This window comes from Lonchura striata, chromosome 4 (genome assembly GCF_050655825.1).
Source record: "Lonchura striata isolate lonStrDom1 chromosome 4, ASM5065582v1, whole genome shotgun sequence".
NCBI lineage: Eukaryota > Metazoa > Chordata > Aves > Passeriformes > Estrildidae > Lonchura > Lonchura striata.
Genome location: NC_140706.1, coordinates 22,817,489 through 22,838,647, shown reverse-complemented (window position 1 = coordinate 22,838,647; position 21,159 = coordinate 22,817,489). Strand labels below are relative to the sequence as shown.

The following is a 21,159-nucleotide window of genomic DNA, read 5'->3' as shown; positions in this document are numbered from 1 at the left end:
GTCAATTCCATGTTGACTGAACAGGCATTAAAAGACAAGCTGTAATGATTCAAAGATACAAAAATAGTACAACTACTTTTTTGGTACAGATCTGAAATTTCTAGTTTAGGTTTTCTAATAGGAACATTACCAATGGTATTGCACAAAAAGAAGGCTAAAAGAACTTTGCACAGCTTTGCAAACCAACAAACTAGCTGAAGGAGACAACCCCACCCCCAGCTCTTCCATCAGTTACTCATCCAAATAGAAAACGACCCATAAACCCGTCAGTTTAATCTTATATCAAGACAGCGACATATTTTTGTTTAAAGCTGAGCATACCAACGGTGATTCTGTTGGAAGATACAGTGATATGTTGGAAGATATAGCCACTGAATCATCAAGTAGAACTGTTAAAAAATGTAGACTACCTTGTGTTCAAAAAAGAATTACTGAAAAATCTACAATACAGCCAAGAAAAATCCAGTCTAAGCATGGGATAGATGAATTTATTTCCAGCATTTATCAGAAGTAATCGAAAAATACTCAAATACAAAATATTAGAATATTTAATTAAGAACATTCTGCTCACCATTTGTAGCTTACAATATTGCCATAAGGCTGCTGAAATTTCAGATCAATTGGGTTATCAGGATCATTCAAATTAAAAAGGAAAAGAGTCTTCTTGCCAACCACTACACTCACCTGTCAAAGAATGATAAGAAAAATTAACATGACAAGAATGGCATAACTTTAAAGTAAGGTCCTATATTTTCACTAAAAGATGAGATCTAGGAAATTGAATAATCCTTAGGAATCCCATGGATCTGAATTGTGAATCTTCATCAACAGTAGAAGAGATTTTCAGGACATTTCCCTTTGTAAGCCAGTAGTTCACAAATCTAAATGCAAACTCAGCAGAACACACATCTCAAATTCAAGACTCTCTCTCCTACAGAAGTCAGCTCCATTTCCTCAGAAAGAAAGGCAGCAGGTCACATGGAGTTATCATGTTAGATTATTCCCACTTGAACTACAGTATTTTGTAGTGACTTCTTACTGTGCTTTCCCTGGTTGGTACTCTTTCATCAGTCTTCATAACTGAGAACTGCATGTCACTGGGTTCTGAGCTGATTGAGGTCTGCAAGAAAGAATGCAGATTGAGTAATCAAAAGTTCATGTAGCCCATACTGATGATAAATAATTGCATTATTCCTGCCACATACAATTTTGCATAAGGATAGACAGGGAAAGTTACTACTGCATTTAGAACCAAAATCAAGAAAATCATTGGTGAAGACATGACCTCATTTTGGATCTTAATGATATGTTAGCATAAAATATACTGAAAAAAGAAAAAGCTCCTGGTCCTTGAAAGCACAAGGATTCAAAAGGCACAAGCTCCCATAGGTCCCAGCTTTCTCAGAAACCAGGAGTACATCTTAAAATCAAATGTCCGTTATAAATACTACCTGTCTTATAGTATCCCCTTCCTGATTGCTTATAGTAATCATTTTGTCTTCACCTCCTAAAGCAAGGAGGTTTTCAATACTCCAACAGCCACAAGTAATCCTCTTAGTGTGCTTACCTGAAAAAGAAAAAAAACTATACAACACAAATCAAACACAACCACAAAAAAAAAACCCAAAAAAAAAACTGTGCCGGAAATATACACCCTTCAGCCCCTCAAACACAAATTGTCAGAATGTGAAACAACCTGCCAGAGCAAGAGCCTTTTTTTAAAAAATCTGCTCTCGTATGGAAGTCTTTTGACTTTATATGAAACAGTACAGCCCTTGTTCTTCCATTTCTTTGCAACACATTTCTGGGGAATGTGTTACATCCTTAGCCTTTATGCCTAGAGGTACTCTAAGCAGGTAAGAAAGAGTTTAGCAAACAAAAACCACACAAATTCTTTGCAATAAAGGTAACACAAGACCCCCAGGAGGCAGTAAGGCAGTGTTAGGTATTTGTGTGTGTATATATATATATTAAAAACTTAGTATTCTCTAAAAATACTCTGCTGAGTACAGCAAAGCAGAAGGTGCAAGGTGAATATGAGCACATTTTTACCTGCATGTTCATATAGAGAACTGGAAAGCAAACTATATATTATCAAAATTTCACTTTCACATGTGCCAGAGTAGTTTTGAACCAGTCCATACCAAGAACAGAAATTTTGCGAGAAGTCTGACGGTTATATATGAGTAAGTTTCCTTTTGTTGTTCCAACAGCAAGTAAAGCTCCAACTCTAGACCATAACAAGAAAGACATTGCATCCCTAAAACAAAGAAAAAAATTTACTTTGTATAGTAGAGACTCCTTTCAGGTGTTCACATATTAAAACATTCTGCATAACAAAATTTACATTTGTCTTTAATTTCTCTGTGTCATACAGACGAAGGAGAACTTTCAAATTAAGCAAATGTTCTTGACCAATATCAGAATTATCTAAGTATGCAGAAGATAGTAAAAGTAATAAAAATTGTATGAGGTAATGTAAGGTGACTTGCACAAATGAAAATGGGTCTGCAAACATCAAGAGTCTTTGATGGAATCACTTTCCAGTCACTTTTTGTATTGTTTTTTTTTGTACTTGAATAGTTCCATGCATTTAGCCAACTCAAAAGTGAGTAGGTCTGGTTCTAGTCATTGTAATGATGAAGTTAGAAAGATCTATTTTAACTTGAAGTTTCAGATAGAGCAAGGCCCATTTGGTGTCCAATTAAGGCTATACAGATACTATGCATCATGTTAAAAAAACAAGAGCCTCTTAAGCAAAAAAACTATAAACCAGAATTTTCTAATTAGTGCAGTCCCTCTCATCTTTTTTATATTTCACTGTAGGCACGCAATAGAAATTTGAAAAATTGACATGTGAAATGACTTCCAATATATTTGGTTTGCATATAAGGGCACTTTTCTAACTTCAAAAAGGTAAGGATATCAGGAAAGCCTCATTATCACACTGTTTATGTCTTGGTGCTTATGCTGCTTAAGCAATAACACTGTGACAAAAAAAGACAAGGACTTACATTGATATATAATGTTCTAGCAAGACTGCCTCCAGTAAGAAATTTATCTCCAGTATTAGAGAGAAAGATCATGAAGGAACTGCAATTAACTGCAAACTCCATTCTGTTAAGTACCTTCTATGCTCTTTTTTGCTTTCATACTGGTAGGTTACTCTTCTCCCCATAGTATTTGTTCACACATGAAAATGATACAATATGGTCTGCTCATTCCCTCAATATCGTATGTGTATAACATACATCTTAACAAACATAGGACAGTTATTTGCACTCTTTTTCTTATATTACAGGAAGAATGTTTATATAGAATGCAAGAGTTTAGTGGAATAGACTCAAGGAAGCTAGAAGTTTAATTGTTAAACCAAGCTTATTTATTAACCCAATGCTTGATGGTTATGCAGACCCCAGAAGAGTTTGAAGTCTCTGGTCAAATTCAGAAAGGTAAGGTTTTGAACCATAGATATCTACTTTCATCCTAAATTACTCTACTTTGTAGCAATTAACTGTAGTATGTTAGTTTAATTAGTATATATATTACGAGGACTCCAATACAAAGATGATCTTGAAATATAGCCTCCACATCAACAAGTCATAGTGGTCCAAGGCTTTAAATAACCACGTTAAAAAAAATTTCTTACCTCATGCCACTGTCTACTTGGCTTGTTTTGTTTGTGATTGCATCCCACAGAAATATGGTGCTAGATTTGTCTGTGATTATTGCTAAAGTATCTCCATCCTTATCCCAGTCCATAGCAACACAGTTACTGAAGAAAAAAAAAAAATCACTAAGAATGTTAAAATGTATTTGTAAGTATACAGAGACAGGCAGAACAACGCAACCGAGTCCCTATTTCTTCCTTCTCCCCTGTAAACCAATGACAGATTGCAGATTTATCTGTAAACTAGTTCTATAGCAACCCCACTATTATTCAAATCTCATTGATGACAGGAGCTGAGAGGAAAGTCATAAAAGACACTGCTACCTATGTTCTAATACTTGGAAGACTGTCACCTTGATTTTCAAGAGACACTGAAAGTGCTCTGCAAGGTTCTGGTTTGTTAGAGGCTATTCAGAGTTGGGATTATTATTCTGATAATACACCACTGATTCCACACACCTTTCCTCACTTGGACAGTTTTCTGGAGAGAATGTGCATTTATCATATATTGTGCAAAACACTTCACAGAGAGCTGGGCCATGGATATTACCAAGCAAAAGAGACAGACACAGCCAGACCATATTATGAATGACACCTGACCCAAACACCAAGATGTGATGGTCAGTGAAATACACGGGAGTCTGGTAAAGACATGGAGAACTGCATCTCTTGGTTTGGTGCAAGCGGCAACTACCACAAACTACAAAGACTGGACTTCTAGATTCTTGGGGAACTAAGTGATTTTGGCTGATATTTACCAATGACAGAGTATTGCAAGTGACAATCTGGAAATTTAAGTTATACTCTTGACTAGAGGTTTCAGCCTTAAAAACCATGGGAGTTTTGCCTTGACTAAGGAGTTTATCATAATCTAAATTCATCAGGTAGCTAGAAATAAAAATTTTCCATGATGACCAAGAACAATTAAAGTGATAAGAAGAGATGAGAAGTACACAAATGTAACTACATGAGATATTAATGGTGCCCAATAAAAATGTATTTATTGAGCAAACCAATATGATGACCCAACGTCACACCATTTTTCCTTAGGGAGGTTACCCCTGGTTCATATCCAGGATTTTCCAATGGTCTGACTGCCTTTTAAGAAGTTCAATATATCTTCCAAAGTATGCAAGTTTTTAAATTTAATCTGAAAAAAATCCAGTCTGTAAACTCCCATACCATTCTCTGATGTGAACCAAAGTGTGACAAGCTGGGAAAAAAAACAAAGATTCACTTCAGAAGTATCATCTTCACCTAAAGCAACAATGCCAATGTGTATATTTATGCCACTGATGCAAACAAAGCACTAAAGAAATATCTTTTCTCAGCAAAGCCATGATAAATTGTTAGAAAATCAACAGTAGCAAGAATACAAAGATATAATTTACACAACCTCATTATGATCCTTCTTAATGTGATAAGTCTTTTTTTAACATTTTAATTACATAACTTGTCTTCTCTGCCAGGTATGTTCACCAGGGATAGTATATCATCCTACACATTTCTCACATTGTTTAAGTAAGTTTAAGAATAGAAGCATTTTTAAAGAAAACAACAAAGAAAATAATTTAAACCTATCTTAGTACTTACCCTGGTAGGCTGATTTCATTTCTCTTCTGACCATGACGATCAAAAATTTTCACAGAATGATCAATGCTAAAAAAAATTATATACATATAATGTATATATAAAATGTATATATGATGTATATATATAATGTATTATATGTATATACATAATGTATATATATAGAATACAGAATAATTCCCTTTCTTTATCAGTAATTATGATGAACAAATGCAATGAATAGTTGCAGTCTTACCCTATCACAGCAAGAAAATTTCCTAAAGTTTTCTGCCAAGCAAACTGCACAGGAGAACCAGACCAAGCTTTTTCATACAGACAGAATACTTGCTGGGGAAAAAAAAAAAAAAGTAGGAAATTGTACATCTTAAAATCATAAGAATACTACAACTGCCTAGCATGTTAGCAGCTGAGTACTGTAGAGGTAAAAAAACCTCACAAACATTACAAACCTAACTTCTGTGTGATTCCAATGCACTGAAGCATAAAAATCCCACATAAACGTCCACCCCAAATGCCTGTGAGGTTTGCTCAAGTCTGACACAGGTTCTTCCCCCTACTTTTGGGTCAATGTAAACTGAAGCATTCTTCACACTGAATCTGTGTTCTGCACACCAGAACAGCAAAAATACAACCACCACATGCCACAGCCACAAACATCATCTGACAATGACGTTTGATTTTGAAAAATAATTTAAGGAGGAGGGCCACCAAGATGATTTGAGGGTTGAAGCACCTCTCAATGTATGAGGAAAGGCTGAGAGAACTGGGATTGCTCAGCCTGGAGAAGCGAAGGCTTTGGCATGACCGAACTGTGGGCTTTCAGTACCTGAAGAAAACACACAAGACAGAGGGACTATAATAAGGGCATGCAGCCACAGAACGAGGGAGAATGGCTTCAAACTGAGAGAGTAGGTTTAGATTAGTTACAAAGAGGCATTTGCTGTGACGGTGGAGAGGCACTGGTACAGGATTCCCGCAGAAGTTCTGGACATTTCATCCGTGGAAGCGTACAAGGCCAGGCTGGATGGGGCCCTGAGCAACCTGGTCTAGTGTTAGATGTCCTTGCCCACAGGCGTTGCAGCTAGATGAGCTTTAAGCTCCCTTCTACCCGAAGTTTCTGCATGCGAAGTAAACAAACACGGCAGTGCAGGCAGGCACACCAGCCCCCCCGCCGCTCGCCGCCGGCCCCTCCCGCCGCGCCTCCCTCCCCGGCACGGGCCGCAAGCGCCACGGGCCGCTCGCCCCGGGGCCGGACCCGCGCCCGCCCCCGGCCCGCGGCGCCCGGGCCGCGGCGCCCGGACCCACCTTCATCGCGGCCGCCAGCGCCGCCGCCGCGCATGCGCCGCCCGCCCACGGCGCCGCGGTTACCGCGGAGACGGAGCGGCCCCGGCCCGGGCCGGCCCCGGCGGGAGGAGCTCGGCGGGAGGAGCCGGCGGGGGGAGCTCGGCGGGGGGAGCTCGGCGGGAGGAGCTCGGCGGGGGGAGCTCGGCGGGAGGAGCTCGGCGGGGGGAGCTCGGCGGGGGGAGCTCGGCGGGAGGAGCTCGGCGCGGGGAGCTCGGCGGGGGGAGCTCGGCGGGGGGAGCTCGGCGGGAGGAGCCGGCGGGAGGAGCTCGGCGGGGGGAGCTCGGCGGGAGGAGCTCGGCGGGAGGAGGAGGAGCTCGGCGGGGGGAGCTCTGCGTGAGGCCGCGGCCCCAGAGCGCGGTGCGCGCAGCTCTCGGAGGAAAAGGACCGATTTTAGACCGTAGGCAGGCAGAACGGGCTTCTAAGCGAGAGAATAAAGGCACACACCCGCCAGCAAAGCCTCTTGAGATCAGCTGTATTCCAACTGCAAAGCTTCATCACAAAGTGTCACCGATTTCTTTTAAAACAATAAATAGTTCGCCGAGAGCGTTAAAACACACGCTTAAAATTACAAATGTACAAAGGACTTTGGGTATCGGGCACTTCAAAGTTTAAAAAAAAAAACAAACCCAAAACATTCAATGAGTTCACATATTCCCGTTTTTTCACGCGCGGTGCTGTTCGGAGAACTTAAGGGACAAGGCACGTAAAAACAAATACAAAAAGGCTTCTCCCGAGAACATTTAGACCGTTCAAAGCAATTCAGTGTAACAGCAGAGTGCTCGAGAAAGGCAAATTATAAAGTATCTGAAAAAATTAGCTAACTGTTAAATAAGGTAACAAATTTGATACAGCCCTGCGAGGCACATATCACAGTCCTGTAAGATGCTGAACATGCTTAAATGGTGGCAGCTGAGCATCTGGCAGGATTGGGCCCTTTACATTTTTAAATAACCTTACAGGAAAGACAGACAATTTCTTCATCATATAAAATTATACTTCTTATAGTAGTGCAAAGCCTCATTTAAAAATGTAATAAGTCTAGATGTAATGGAATGCTTCAAAAATTCCAAAGTGCAAATATTAAACTTAAATTGATTAATTGTTAATCACACTTCAGAATTTTTCCAATAACACATACAAACAGCAAAGTAAGTACAAGAACCAAAGCAGAGAAAAAGGTATGATGTTCTGCATCTTGCATAACAACTCTGAAAATCCAAAAAGTACACTGGATGTCAAAAATATCTGTCAGAAATTACCAAATAGTAGGTTTCTGTTAGCATAAGACTATTTAAAATAAGGCTTTGGTTAAATAAAAAGTTTGCTAAACTAGGAATGATGATAAAAAGTGCAAAAGATTCACCAAATACACAACTTCATTTCCAAGGCAGGCATCACACACCTGCCATTTACAATGGTTTGCATTGGTTTGTTAGCCTGCCTTGTAGTTACTCAGATACCTACTTGCATTTATTACAAGCAAATTAAATCGATGGGGTCCAATCCTATAACTTGTTTCATCCAGAGATAGACCCCATTAAATGAAAGTATATCCATTTATAGCATCATTGCTCTGCATTTAGGAAAATCAAGGCCCTGGAACCATAATATTTGATTATTATAGTGAGTTCACTCATTTTCTTAGCACTTCCTAAACAGAAGTCCTCTATTGCCAACTGGCAGGTTGCAGCTGACTTGCTTACAAGTAGAATTCTTGTAACATATGCATAACAAAAGTTTTTAAAAGGTGCTTAATATTGGTCCATAAGAACATCATGTCAGCTTCAGACCAAACACTTTTCCGTGGTAAATGTCCTGCACCTGGTGTTTATTGGTGCACTCATAGTTTGCTTGAGGAAAAAGCAATCCTCTGAATCTACACGGGAGAATTCACCTTCCCAGAGAAAATAATTCAGAGTTTTACAGTCACAACACATGCTCCAGCTCTTCCTAAGCACAGTGGTGCAACCTGTAAACAAACAAGCCATCTGTGAGATAAATACAGTAATCTTTAAGTAATTTTTCCCCCTCATTATATGGCTGCAGCAGAATGACTGTATCACCCATGCTCTGTTAACATGACTTACACATTGGTTCAAAATTGGATACAAACACAAAGAAAAGGTAAAGATATTTTCAGTAACAGAGTGAAGCACTCTGAAAACAATAGCAAGCTCTAAGGACATCAAGAAATTCTTATTGATAATTTCAATTATTCAGTATTAAAGGAAAACGAAACCTTTGTTTTAGTACAAACTGGATACCTGATCTAGACAGTCAGACAATTGAGTAAAGGTTGGTAAACTAATGCATTTCTCAGAAGCCAAAAATGCCTAAAATTATAGGGGCAACCTCTCCTTTATACTTGATTATTTGATAAAATCCTGTTAAGAGTTCTTGAAATCAGAAAAAAAATCACCAGTCTTTAATTGCAAACAATTTACTTCTGGCAAGACCCTTTTCTGCTGAGATTCTGCTGGACTTGGAACAGTGGGCAGTAGTTTCTAACACTCCCCTTTGTTTCCCCTTTTAACATTCATAGTATTGCAATGTATGTGAGTAGCACACAGAGTGGTACAGAGACTATCCTGAAGACAAAAAAGGCTGTTTATGCCAACTCCCCTATTTCTTTTTTTTCCCAGGAACAATAAACTTTTACAGAGCTGTCTGTGACTCTGACAGCCTTTGCCTGAGAAAATTCCACTGCCTTCTCCTGAGTTGCATTAAGATGAAAAGGTGGCAGACTGCTGAAATAACAAGAGAAGGAAGATACACAAATATTTCCCAATCCCTCTGGGAAGGGTTTGAAACTATCCTATACACTGGGATTGTGGCATTTGGTGAGATATAGGGGGTCAAAGCTAAGGATATCAAGGTACATACAGATGGTCACCACCTAGACATGATGCAATGGTGAGAAGCACAGTTTCTCTCCTCTGGTGAGAAGCAATTTCTGTCCTCTGATATACTTTTTTTTTTCTTTACCAGGAATAACAATGCCATGGGTTATCATTACCATACCAGTGAATACCCAAGCTCTGATGATCCTCCTTGATGACTTGTGTTTTAAGAGCTTGCAGTAATATGAAATGCAGGGAAATGAACAATTGAGGTTTTTTTGTGTTCCAGGAATTTTTATAAACAGCAGTTTAGTTCTCTTTTTGAATTAAGAATTTGGGGCTGTTACTAGAATGACATATTCAAGTGGCTCAGAATTCAGTTGCCTAAATAATGGTGTCTGATGCTATTACAGATGAGCTTGGGCATTCATCCTGGTCTGCAGCTGGACTCCAGGATGGCCTTGGTGTCCCATAGAGTCTGTGCTGTATCTGCCAACCTTTTGTGGATGTAGATGCTTTAGGGTATTTCAAATGGCATTAGACACCAAAGGACAGTCAGCTCAGGATGTCCTTGTGTGTGCTATTCCCACTGAGCTACACATTCCTAGAACTATATAAAAGGAACCAAATTCTGAACTGACAGTAATGGTTTCTGAGCATGAACTGTAAAATTATTTTTATTTTAAAACTGCAAAAAGAAAAATGGGTAAAGGCTTTCTGGAACCTACATACACTGTACACAGCATTCACCTCTGGAAGGGACTTTTTATGAAAAAATGACCAAAACCTTAACGATATGAATGTTGAGAGACATATTAGAGCTAAAACTAATCTACATTTATCTTCAGAACAGGAAATCATGTAAACAGAATCCTTTGTGACAGTTTGGGGAATGTGGAAATACATTTTATTAAAAGTAGCTGAAATTGTCAAAGAAAATAGCTATACTCTTGCAAAAGGAAGGAGGGCAGTTTATTGGAAATTAACAACTCTCTGTTCAAGAGAAGTCATCTCAAGATGGTACACAAAGGAAAAAAAGAAACTCAACAGACGAGAAAGAAACTGCTTTTTAGAGAAGGAATATTTGAATTCTCCTTGCAAAAGGAGGCACATTTGAAATAACAATATTAATAGTAGTGTATGATCTGATTAGAAGCTATACCTGTGTCCATTCATTTGTCTGGGGATCATAAGACTCCACGGTATTAAGATATGTTTGACCATCATATCCTCCAACAGCATACAGCTTGTCACCAAGAAGACACACTCCCACTGCATCTCTGCTAATGCTCATAGAGGCCACAGCAGTCCACATATCTGTTTTGGGATCATACCTAAAAGATAATTTGTGTTATGCTCTAAAACTGTTACCAAAATTCAACAACAACAAAAAAATGTACTGGAATTGATGCTGTCAAGGTAGTAGAAAACAGGACAGTAAAGATCTGGGTGTCAATTTCAAAGGACTTTACCTCCTCAATTCCTCACCCTTTGAAGCCGTTTCTTTAGTAATCTGGTAACACAAGTCACTGCTAGCCAGGTATCTACTTCATACTGCTTTCCAAATAGTCATACAGCCACATACAGCTGCTCTTACTACATTTTGTATGTCTAAACATACCATGCCACAAACAGTTCTGCTGCTACACCACAGTAGACCAAGTGCTTGCTTTAAGTACGTCAAAGCACAGGCTGGTAAAATTTGGTTTGGTAATAAGATTACCATTATTAAGATTACCAATTTCAAAAAGATGACCCCCAAAAATGGTTTGAGAAAGTTATATGGGAAATGCAAAACCCTTGAGACAATTTACAACACTTTTGAAATTAGAAATATCAGCACAGTAAACAGCAGATGGTTTAATGAAAAAAATTGTATGGTTCTACAACATTATCAACATTCTTTACAAGTCAAATTGAGAACTACAAAGGAGATTCCATGCTATGCTTATGGCAAGGAATATATTTTAATCTGACTAAGAGACAATCTTTTTTAAGATTGCAGATGCTTACAGCAGAACTAATGCAATTACAGAGCTCTGAAGGGCTCTAAAAACAGTACAAAGAAAATATTTATTTGGCTAAGATCATATTTCTGAAAAACAAGTTGAAAGACAGTAGTCTTAATTTTTTTGCATGAAGAGCATAGATACATAGAGCTCTAACAATTTTATTTGCTGTCCGCTAGTCAAAGTATTGCACAAAATACATGCAAGCATAAGTGTAACATGAAAACACCACTTGAAGCACACATCCAAATAGAAGAGGGTGATTAGTAAGCTAAAATGTAGAAATTACTTTTTCAATTATTTTATAATTTCTAAGCAATTGTATTTATCTGAGAATAGGAACTTCCATTGCAAAATATAATTTAAAAGTTTCATGTGGTTATAAAAGCCTGCTTTTTAAAATTAATATTTCTTAATTATTTAATTTTTTAAAGGAACTAGTGCTTTGAATTTGATGGTCTTCCATTTCAAATCACTTAAAGAGCAAGGACAAAATGCATTAAAAGATTATTCCTATTTATTAAGGTCATAGGTTCTGTAACTTTGTTTCAGAAAATACATATGTACAAAAATACACAGACTTACTGCTTCTCTTGGGTTTCTGATTATATGTATAGCCCTAAAAATTTGGTATTTGTTGAGAAGTAGCTTCCTATCTGCAAACCTTTCTGGAGTCTTTTCAGTGGAACTTCCACAGGTTAAGGGCCATGGCCACACTGTATTTTCAGGTCTACTAGGACTCTGAAAGTTTGAAAACTACAGCTCTCTTGTGGTGGATGTTTGTGGTGTGGTTTTTGTTGTTGTTGTTTTGTTTTGTGTATTTTGTTTGGGGTTTTTGGGGGTTAAGGGTAGAATATATGTCCTGGCATTAATACATTTAGTAAAAGAAGAATATGGGCAATGAGGACTTACTTATTATTACTGTAAGTGTAGGGAGGTAACAGGAAAGAAGAAAAGTTTTACAGCTGGTGGTGGAGGAGCAGGGAGAGAATTAAGGCATAGTTCAGAAATACCTAAAATGCCAGTAAAGATTTAATAAATTGAATTATGAATTACTTACTATGTTTTAAAATTATTTTATGGCTTGTATGTGCTTCTGCAATTTGTGATACAGTAATTCATTAATCACTTCACAGAAAGATATACCAAACTAGGAATGACTGAATTACATGACAGTTTTCCAGTGTCATTACAGGGAACAAGAAAGAATTATATATATATAAATCCACAAAACCTTACTGTTAACTCCTTTGAAAGTTATTATATTAATAGATTCAGACTTCTTGTGTGAAAGAAGATATGCGCAATTTTTAAAGCATTCAATTCCACGTTGTTTCAGTTATCAAACATAATTCATTCAGTGAGATTGTTAAAATAATCTAGATAAATTGAATTAAGAAGAATTTGCTTTAAATAATCTGTCCTGGTAACATTTTAAATCATAGTATGCCTATACAGCATATTTCTATACATAATTTTCCTCTGTTCATGCTAACAGTAACACACCTGTTTCACTGGGTTCCTACTTACAGCTCTTCCCACAAATCCCTCAATAGACTAGCACTATTAGAATTCCATGGCAGGATATGTCTCCATCAGGATATTACCTTTCTACGCAGTCTGACAGCCTGGATGTTAAGTTGGATGCTGGAGCATCGTGGCCACCTATTGCATACAAGAACCCATTCCAGGTGGTTACACCTACACCACCTCTTCTTTTTGACATCTGAGCACAGAGAGTCCATTTGTTTGTATGAGGATCAAAACATTCTACTGACTTAAGACAAGAACTTCCATCTCGACCACCAACTGCATAAAGTCTACAAAGTAAAACAAAAAAAAAAAAAAAAAAAAAGAAGAAAATAAATGTTGTCTGAATAAGACAGATTCTAGTGAAACATGAAGGATTCAAAATTTGTTGAAAAGGGAAGTTTAGAAGGAGACTTTCAACTTTCAGTAGACTTCTCTGTTGTGAAAACTCAGGCAAGATTTTGTTCCAATCTTTTCCTGTTGTAACAATCAAAGCATACAACAATAATTTACAGAAAATGGGATGTCTTACACAGTATTTATATTCCAACTTATGCCTGTAGTTAACAATTTCAAAATTAGATATGTGACTTGCAGGGTCAGAAGGACAAATTCAGTAGTGGATCTGTGCATGCACCATCTCTACCCTGCCTCATCTTAGGCATTCACGTGCTTTTCTGGACCTGGGTTTTAATTCATGACTGACAGCACTGCCTTAAATCCCTCACACCCATTAGGTGGCCCAATTAGCTTAGTCCTAAGAAAAAGTTTTCTAGTATTTGGTACAAAGGATTTCAATTATTTGCAAGGGCTGACTGAAATGAATAATAAAAAAAATGTTTTAGGAGGACTCAATCACAAATTAGCCTTTAAAACTAATCAAATAATCAAACTTCATAAAGAGCTTATGAACAGAATTTGTGAGCAATCTAGGCATAGCAGCAGACATGCCCAGCACTATTATTTGGAAAAGTAGGAACACAGAAGCCATTCTAAAAAGTAAGCAAGAGAAGTAAAATCCAGTGAGAAATCATCTCAAAATATTTCAGAGCTTAAGAATGGCTACATAATCAAACAAACATTAGATACTGTCGATAATGATAGTGTGAATTTACAATGGTTACCATGAAGCACTATTCAAGATGTCCTCAGTTTGGCTAGTATTTATTTTTTTTAATATACTGACTAACAAACTTAAATACAAACATCTTGTAAATATGGTTGATCTAGTCCTTCTCAGTAACAATTTTAATAAGCTTTAAAAAAAACAAATCAATGGAAGTTTCTGTGTTTAGTAATACAACTTGTTTAAGGTAAGGAATGTACTGAAGGTTTCTGTAAAAATTTGTTGTAGTTCCATAATGTTTATGACTAAAATAAATCCTTTATGCAACATAACATTTATGGAGCTCCCAACTTTGCCTTCCCTCAAAACATGGAGAGAGTTTTGATCATTTATGCAGTGATTTCACATTCTGGACACAGAGAAAGCCATATCAACTTCTCTATATAAAAGTTTTGATCCAATCACTGAAACTTACCAAGTTACAGACAGACATTACAGGAAAGTGCAGAAGTTACTGCTCCTGCATCTGAAATGCTGCATGTGATTTAAAAAGGTCAGCTGTAGTGGTCTTTTGTTGTTGCCTCCATTAACAGTCTAGGCAATGTTCTATAATAATAGGGAAATGTGAGGCTCTAATTCATCCCTCCTTCCTGTAGGCAGTGAGAATTTCCACTCATTCTTAGCTTATTCCAGATCTTAGAGAACCCTTTGTAGATGTCTTTCAGCAGTATTAATTTGCCAGTGATTAGGCTTCCAAAATAATATTTTTTTTTACCTGACAGCATTCAAGTAAGTCAAGGGAGATGCACATTTAGTACATAAGCAGGAAGTGAAAATTTGTGGACAATAGAGTGTAAATATTCTGCCACAATCACAATACTACTCAGTAAATCAGTAGCTTTTGTTTGCTGTGTCATCCCGGCAAAATATGGCATGCACCTCTCTCCACTCCCAAAGCAGGGCCACTTCTTTAGTAAAAATTGCATTTCCAACTGTATATGTGCATACCCAAGTGAAACTCAGCTTGATTAAGAGTGAAGCAAGAGACTGTATTTGTTAATTTAGTTTGAATTGCTAACTTAGCTTGGTTAATCATTGATTTGCCTTAGTATATTTAGTGCTGATGCAGTAAGTGTATTCATAATCAGCTGCTCCAAATCTGCATTTCTGTAGCTTCAAAAAACCACACTGTTTGTGGATCTGTGATTGTTAAAGTATTGAATGCAACCAGACTTACAGCACTGAACTGCTTATAAACAGAAATTAGGCCCAGCTGCATACAGCCCTTCTGATCTCTGGGGACTAGCTGGAATGCAAGGGAGATTATTGTCTGCCAAATTTCATACTGTAATGCAGCAGGTTCTTGGTATAAGAAAGATCTTGCCCTACTGGAGCAAGTCCAGCTGATGGTCACTAGGATAATGAGGGCCCTGGTACACTTGATATACAGCTGTAATGCTGTGGAGAGGCTTGCTTGACCTAGCACAGTATCTCTTCTGTGAATGAAGGAACTTGTCTCTAAATGCTACTAACTGGTATCTATCAAGAGAAATTATTAACAGTAATTTAAGATGGTCTTCTAATTACATTAAAATAATGATATTTTAAATTTAAAAACAGAAACTCCTTCACATACTTTCCATTTAAAATTGCTACACCAACAGTGCTCCTGGGAGTTGACATACTAGCTACGAAGTTCCACTGACGAGCCTGTGGGTCCCATCTTTCCACTGTATTCAGGTAGCTCCAGCCATCATGGCCTCCTACAGCATACATGGGACCTTCCAGTACAGCTACTCCTAAAATACAGATATTAAAACAATTAAGAGAAATAAAGATCAGACAATTAAGAGGAATAAAGATCAGAATTTCTTAGTGACAGTCCAGTGTGCACCACAAAACTGAAAAGAAAAAAAACCAACATTCCTTTTGGTAGCTGATGCTACTAAATACAATCTTCAATATAATCTGAAGGAGAAAGGACATTGAATAAACAGTTGGTAACGAAACAAAATTTCCAGCCTCCCCCCTTAACTTTATTTCTGAATGATTTTGTCCAATCCTAAACCAGGTAAGCGTTTAAAAATATGCAGTCAGCCTGTACAGAACTGTACATACCAAGACCGTGACGATGAGTGGACATTGGTGGCATTACACTCCAAGTTTTTGATCTAGGGTTGTAGCACTCCACAGTATTCAATGTTTTCAGTCCATCTCTGCCACCAACAACAAACAATTTATCATCTAAGACTGCAACTCCAAACTGTAATCTTCGTCCATTCATGTTTGCAACTGGAGTCCATGTGTTGGTACGAAGTTCGTATTTTTCAATGCTTGTAGCTCCTGAATGACAACATATGCAAGTTATATACAGAAAAAGAAAAGTTCTGAAGCATTAGGATAGTTTTTATTTTAGCAATATAATGATTTCTACAAGACACCATGATATCCCGCAGTATACTCTTAAGTCTGTGTAGACAAATAGTCTTTTTTGACTTCCTCAGCAGTTACCTGCCCCATTACAAAGGACAACTTTCTTGGTGCTTTTCAAGACAAAACACAGGTTTTGAAACTGCTTTGCAGAATGAAGCCTTTAGAAATAGAAATATTAGGGACATAAACAATTATATATTGAAATCGACTGTTCTGTAATATTAGACAAAAAAGCTGATGGTATGTAACATGAACTACCAAGAAACAGCTTTAAAACAACAAATTAAAGAAAACACTTTATTTGTGGTAACTTTTCTAGCTTACCAGATCCCTTCTACCATTAAAAAGTATGAAATTTTCTATGAAAAACATAATCCAAGTAGTTGTGACAGAACTATGTAACAATTAGTCAAAATATTTTTGTTGTTTTGGCTTTTTTTTTTTTAAGCATGTGTAGGTCACCTTTGTGGCCTTTCAGATCTTTTCCTCCTTTTCCAAATTACTACCCCCTTCAGTAAATAAAATTAGTTTGTATTCAATTAAACATTTCACTACTCAGTAATCAGCTATTCCTGTGGTAATTTCAAATCAGAACTCTAGATTCCAGAATATTTACAGCAGTCTCAAAGACATATGTTTTTTTTTTTAACCTAATAAACAGTATACACTTTAGATATTTCATGTTCTGTACTGCGGAGTCCTTGAATTTTAGATTTAACAGGCTGTAAAAAAATCTACCAAACATTTTTTTTAAAAAGAACTAAAACAGCTCATCAGCTAAACATTACATAAACCAATACCTTTTGTTGCATCCATTCCTCCAACTGCAAACAAAACGCCCACTGTAGATTTTCTAGGTTTGGTGCGAGGGCTTTGCAACATAGGTCGTCTCTCTGGCAACAGATGGTACTTCATTGCTTCCATAATGAGTTTTTGACATTCAATGTCATCCCTAAAGAGTGCGTTGTTCTCCATATCTGCCAAAAACTGTGAAAAAGAAAGCAAATAAAACAAGCTATATTGCTATAAACCACATGAAAAATAAAACCATGATTACCAAGATAATATTTTATACAAATACTTTCACTGCCTGATTTAAAGTCTCTGTATTTTCAAAATGATTGTATAAAAAAAGGCTAGAGTAAAAATAAACTTCTAATAAACAGAACATTCATATTTTGAGAAAAACTGTCAAATAAATAAACAAACAAATAAATATTTAAAGAGGGAGGCCGTCTGATCTTAATTGATTATTTAAGCTTCATGGTCCAAAGGAAGGAAACATAAACTCCTCAAGTTCCACTGCTGTGCAAGAATGTTCAAGAAAATGGAAACAGATTCTGGGTATGTAAGTAATTTCAACCTTATGCTTTTATTCCCAAATCCACCCAATGCAGAGGTCTGTAAAAGCCCTTTCAGCACATTCTGAATATTTTAATATATATTTTGTTCCTCACCCTGAGAGTGATCAAGATCACAGTGTATCACTTAATAAAAGCCTTTGTTACAATTTTTATATCAAGCTTACAAGCAAATTTGGCAACTTTTAAATCTTAAATATGGATTAAATAAAATTCAACTAAAGACTACTAAAGACTACTAACAGAAGTTTTTAAGTTCAAAGATTCTGGAGTGGTTTGTACTCCATATTTATCAAACTGAAGGAAAAAAAATATTAGGTTGAGAGTCACATTCTAATTATTAGAAATCAGGAAACAGGCATTTTTCTGGGCTGCACAACATGGCATGAATAACAGCGAAAAAATAAATTAAGTGCTCCACTGGGATTTGGACATTTGTCAGAAAAAGACAGAGAAAAAAAAGCAGATGCCTCTGAAAAGCCAAAATCCGAACACTTTGTGAATATTAGCCATGCAAGTCCACAAACCAGAATGAGATGTCTTTATTGAGCTGTTAACTGCCAGCCACTAACAGGTACAAAACTGCTGTGACATCAGGCATCAGAAGCACTAAAGGGACTTGCTGTGAAACAGATGTGCACAATATGGTTATATAATAAAGCTGCCTTAGGGCTGCAAAGTGGCAAATACGATAACCATGTTTCCAGAAGGGCTACAAGTAAGTACAGATGGCTAAGCCTGAACACCTCAGTATCAGGAAAAATAACACAAAATATGACAGAAAACATAACTAACCATCACAGAGAGAATAAAAAACCTTTTCAAGGCCCTTCAGAAAACTGAGATTTCTGCAGCATTTCTCAAAGTGGCTGAAATTCTCACTATTTAAAATAGCAAACGAAGTGTTTTCATGTAAATTAGTAGAGGGAACTTAATCTCATTATTTACTTTCATACCTTCCATTGTTTCTTCTTTTGACCCAAAGGATCACTTGTGTCACTTCACAGGGACACTGTGATTATAAAATAATAAACTAAAAGCTGCCTTTTAATTGCCAGTGTGCAATGCTATAGAATTGCACATGGTTTAAAAATAAAAAAGAAATCAATTAATTCCTATTGTCCTAAATCAGACACTCTCAGAGCTACAAGCTTGAAAAGTAAGGCCTGTACACAACATGACCAATTCAAACTTTCAATATATTTTTCTGATGGGCAAGCAGCATGTAGTATTTAAAGTGACACTATGTGTGAATGTGAGTTCTGCAAAAAGATGCAACCTACATTTCTAACCCACTCAACCTATAAAGAATTTCTCACCGTACAGAGTCACAGTCTCTGAAACCAACTTTATTTCATTTAAAAAGAAATGCAATCTAGTCTGCAGGCTCTTTAAACTAAAACTACTATAATTATTCCTCACTCAAAGAACTTAGAATGGGTTTACTAAAAGTACATTTTTTCCAAGTTTTATTATTTACTAGGTCCTTGTACTGAAAGCATTTCTAACAGCATTTACAAATGACATGTTAGCATGAAATCATAGTATAACTGCAAATCTGATAAGGAGAAAGGTAGTGCAGGCACTCCAGTACTAAGAATTTCTGTCTAAAAGGAATCTGAGCCATCTTGTAATGCAGAAATTTCTAAATAATCTTTTTCATTATTTATCAGAGATGTAATATTTGCCACCTTACAGCTTAAGAGGCTGACAAATATTAATCTTTAGAAAAAATTAATGTACAAATATTTAGGACACTGCTTGCACTAACCAGAGATGTCTACAGAGATGCATAAAACCAACCAATAAAACTAACAAATATTTATAATATTTTTCCTTCCAGTGCTACAGTTCCACAGTACTTCCTGAAGATTTTTTATGTGCATCTGCATCTCTGCTTGCAATGGTTTTGGTTTCAGCTAGTTGTTCAATTTTCTAATCTAATTTCTTTCCAATACCTTTAACTCATCAACCATAAAACTGAAAAGCTTTCAATTATATTTGCTGTCAGATAGCCTAATGTCGCATAATCATGAAGAAAAATACAATTCTGAAAACATTAAGACTGTTTTGGGCACTTTAAATAAGTTTACTCATCTACTAAATGTTTCCATATTAAAATCAAAGCTCTAACATTTTAATTTGTTAAAGAAAGTAATAAATAAAAAGGTTTTCTTCTAAAACAATAAAAATCTTGCTTTAGAAATAGAAGTATATATTTGGAGATGAGATGAAAAATTAAAGATAAAATAGTAAATAAAATATAATTTTGCTTCTGTATTTCATCTTGCTATTTTCCTAATCAGTTACTGAGTGGACATAATTTGATTTCAGTATATATTTATGGGATAAATTCTGAACTTTGTTTCTAAAGATGTTTCAATTACAGCCAATTAAGTAAAAGTAATAAAGCAGATGTTATTTAGTTATCAATTAATTGAATGTTCAACAAAAAAAATATTTTTTCCTTGTCAATTGCCTTATTCTGAATTATGTTTCTAGAAAAAGTGAATGACAAAGTCAAGGCCACAACTGAGAAAATCCTGCTTTTGAATATATAATAATCAGTATGGAAATACTAAAAGTCTTGGTAGAGAATCTTACTATCCAGCAAGAGGACATCAGATTAGATGTAATATACAAAATGTAATGTATGTGATTTATCATTATGAATTGTTCTAATGTTAATAAATTTTACTTATTCTGGTTCCATAAAAATCCTATTTTCTTCATTTAAGAGAGAATTCTCACTAAACAAACTGAAAATTATAAAGCAAAATCCTTTGACTATATAGTAAATACTAAATATTACTAAAGAAGGTCCAGCAAGGAAATATAAGAAAGGAAAAAGCAAATAAAAACAATCAAACTTAGTTTACAAACTGGCTATCAGGTAGGGAGTCACAGAATCACAAAATAAATGAAGCTGGAAGGGACCCACAAGGATCATTGACTCCAGCTCCCAGCACCCCACAGGACATCCCCAAGGATCACCATGTGCTTGAGAGCATTGTCCAAATACTTCTTGAACTCTGGCAGGCTTGGTGCTGTAACCACTTCCCTGAAGAGCCCATTCCAGTGCCCAACCAACCTCTGGGTGAAGAGCCTTTTTCTAATACCCAACCTAAATTTGCAGTGATACAACTTCACGCCATTCCCTCAGGTCCTGTCTCTGGGCACCACAGAGAAGAGATCGGTGTCTGCTCCTCCTCCCCTTTCTCTCACAAGTGAATTGTAACTGCAAGGAGGTGTCCCCTCAGGGTCCTCTTCTCCAGGCTGAACAGAACAGTGACCACAGCCACTCCTTATACTTGAG

General features: G+C 36.7%; 2 protein-coding genes across 10 annotated transcripts in view; both read right to left on the bottom strand.

Moving 5' to 3' along the window:
* Positions 1–6,599, bottom strand: part of WDR19 (WD repeat domain 19) — a 38,444-nt gene extending 31,845 nt beyond the window's left edge. For 3 of the 4 annotated variants that reach the window (XM_077782804.2, XM_021533178.3, XM_077782805.2), the window contains exons 1-8: positions 6,566–6,599; positions 5,496–5,587; positions 5,264–5,329; positions 3,650–3,775; positions 2,145–2,260; positions 1,452–1,567; positions 1,040–1,120; positions 572–684 (exon numbers count right to left, since the gene is read on the bottom strand). In XM_077782804.2, coding sequence (XP_077638930.2) covers positions 572–684; positions 1,040–1,120; positions 1,452–1,567; positions 2,145–2,260; positions 3,650–3,775; positions 5,264–5,329; positions 5,496–5,587; positions 6,566–6,571 — 716 coding nt within the window. In that variant the 5' untranslated portion in view covers positions 6,572–6,599. Of the gene's footprint in view, positions 1–571; positions 685–1,039; positions 1,121–1,451; positions 1,568–2,052; positions 2,261–3,649; positions 3,776–5,263; positions 5,330–5,495; positions 5,588–6,565 lie in introns of those variants that run through there. The other variant, XM_085577796.1, reaches the window with a different exon arrangement.
* Positions 6,600–7,059: 460 nt separating this feature from the next.
* The window catches only part of KLHL5 (kelch like family member 5), a 47,801-nt gene continuing 33,701 nt past the window's right edge, over positions 7,060–21,159 (bottom strand). For all 6 annotated transcript variants that reach the window (XM_021533175.4, XM_021533176.4, XM_021533174.4 and 3 more), the window contains 6 exons: positions 17,283–17,469; positions 16,168–16,392; positions 15,686–15,848; positions 13,061–13,273; positions 10,607–10,778; positions 7,060–8,573 (listed from right to left, as the gene is read on the bottom strand). In XM_021533175.4, coding sequence (XP_021388850.1) covers positions 8,517–8,573; positions 10,607–10,778; positions 13,061–13,273; positions 15,686–15,848; positions 16,168–16,392; positions 17,283–17,469 — 1,017 coding nt within the window. In that variant the 3' untranslated portion in view covers positions 7,060–8,516. The remainder of the gene's footprint in view (positions 8,574–10,606; positions 10,779–13,060; positions 13,274–15,685; positions 15,849–16,167; positions 16,393–17,282; positions 17,470–21,159) is intronic.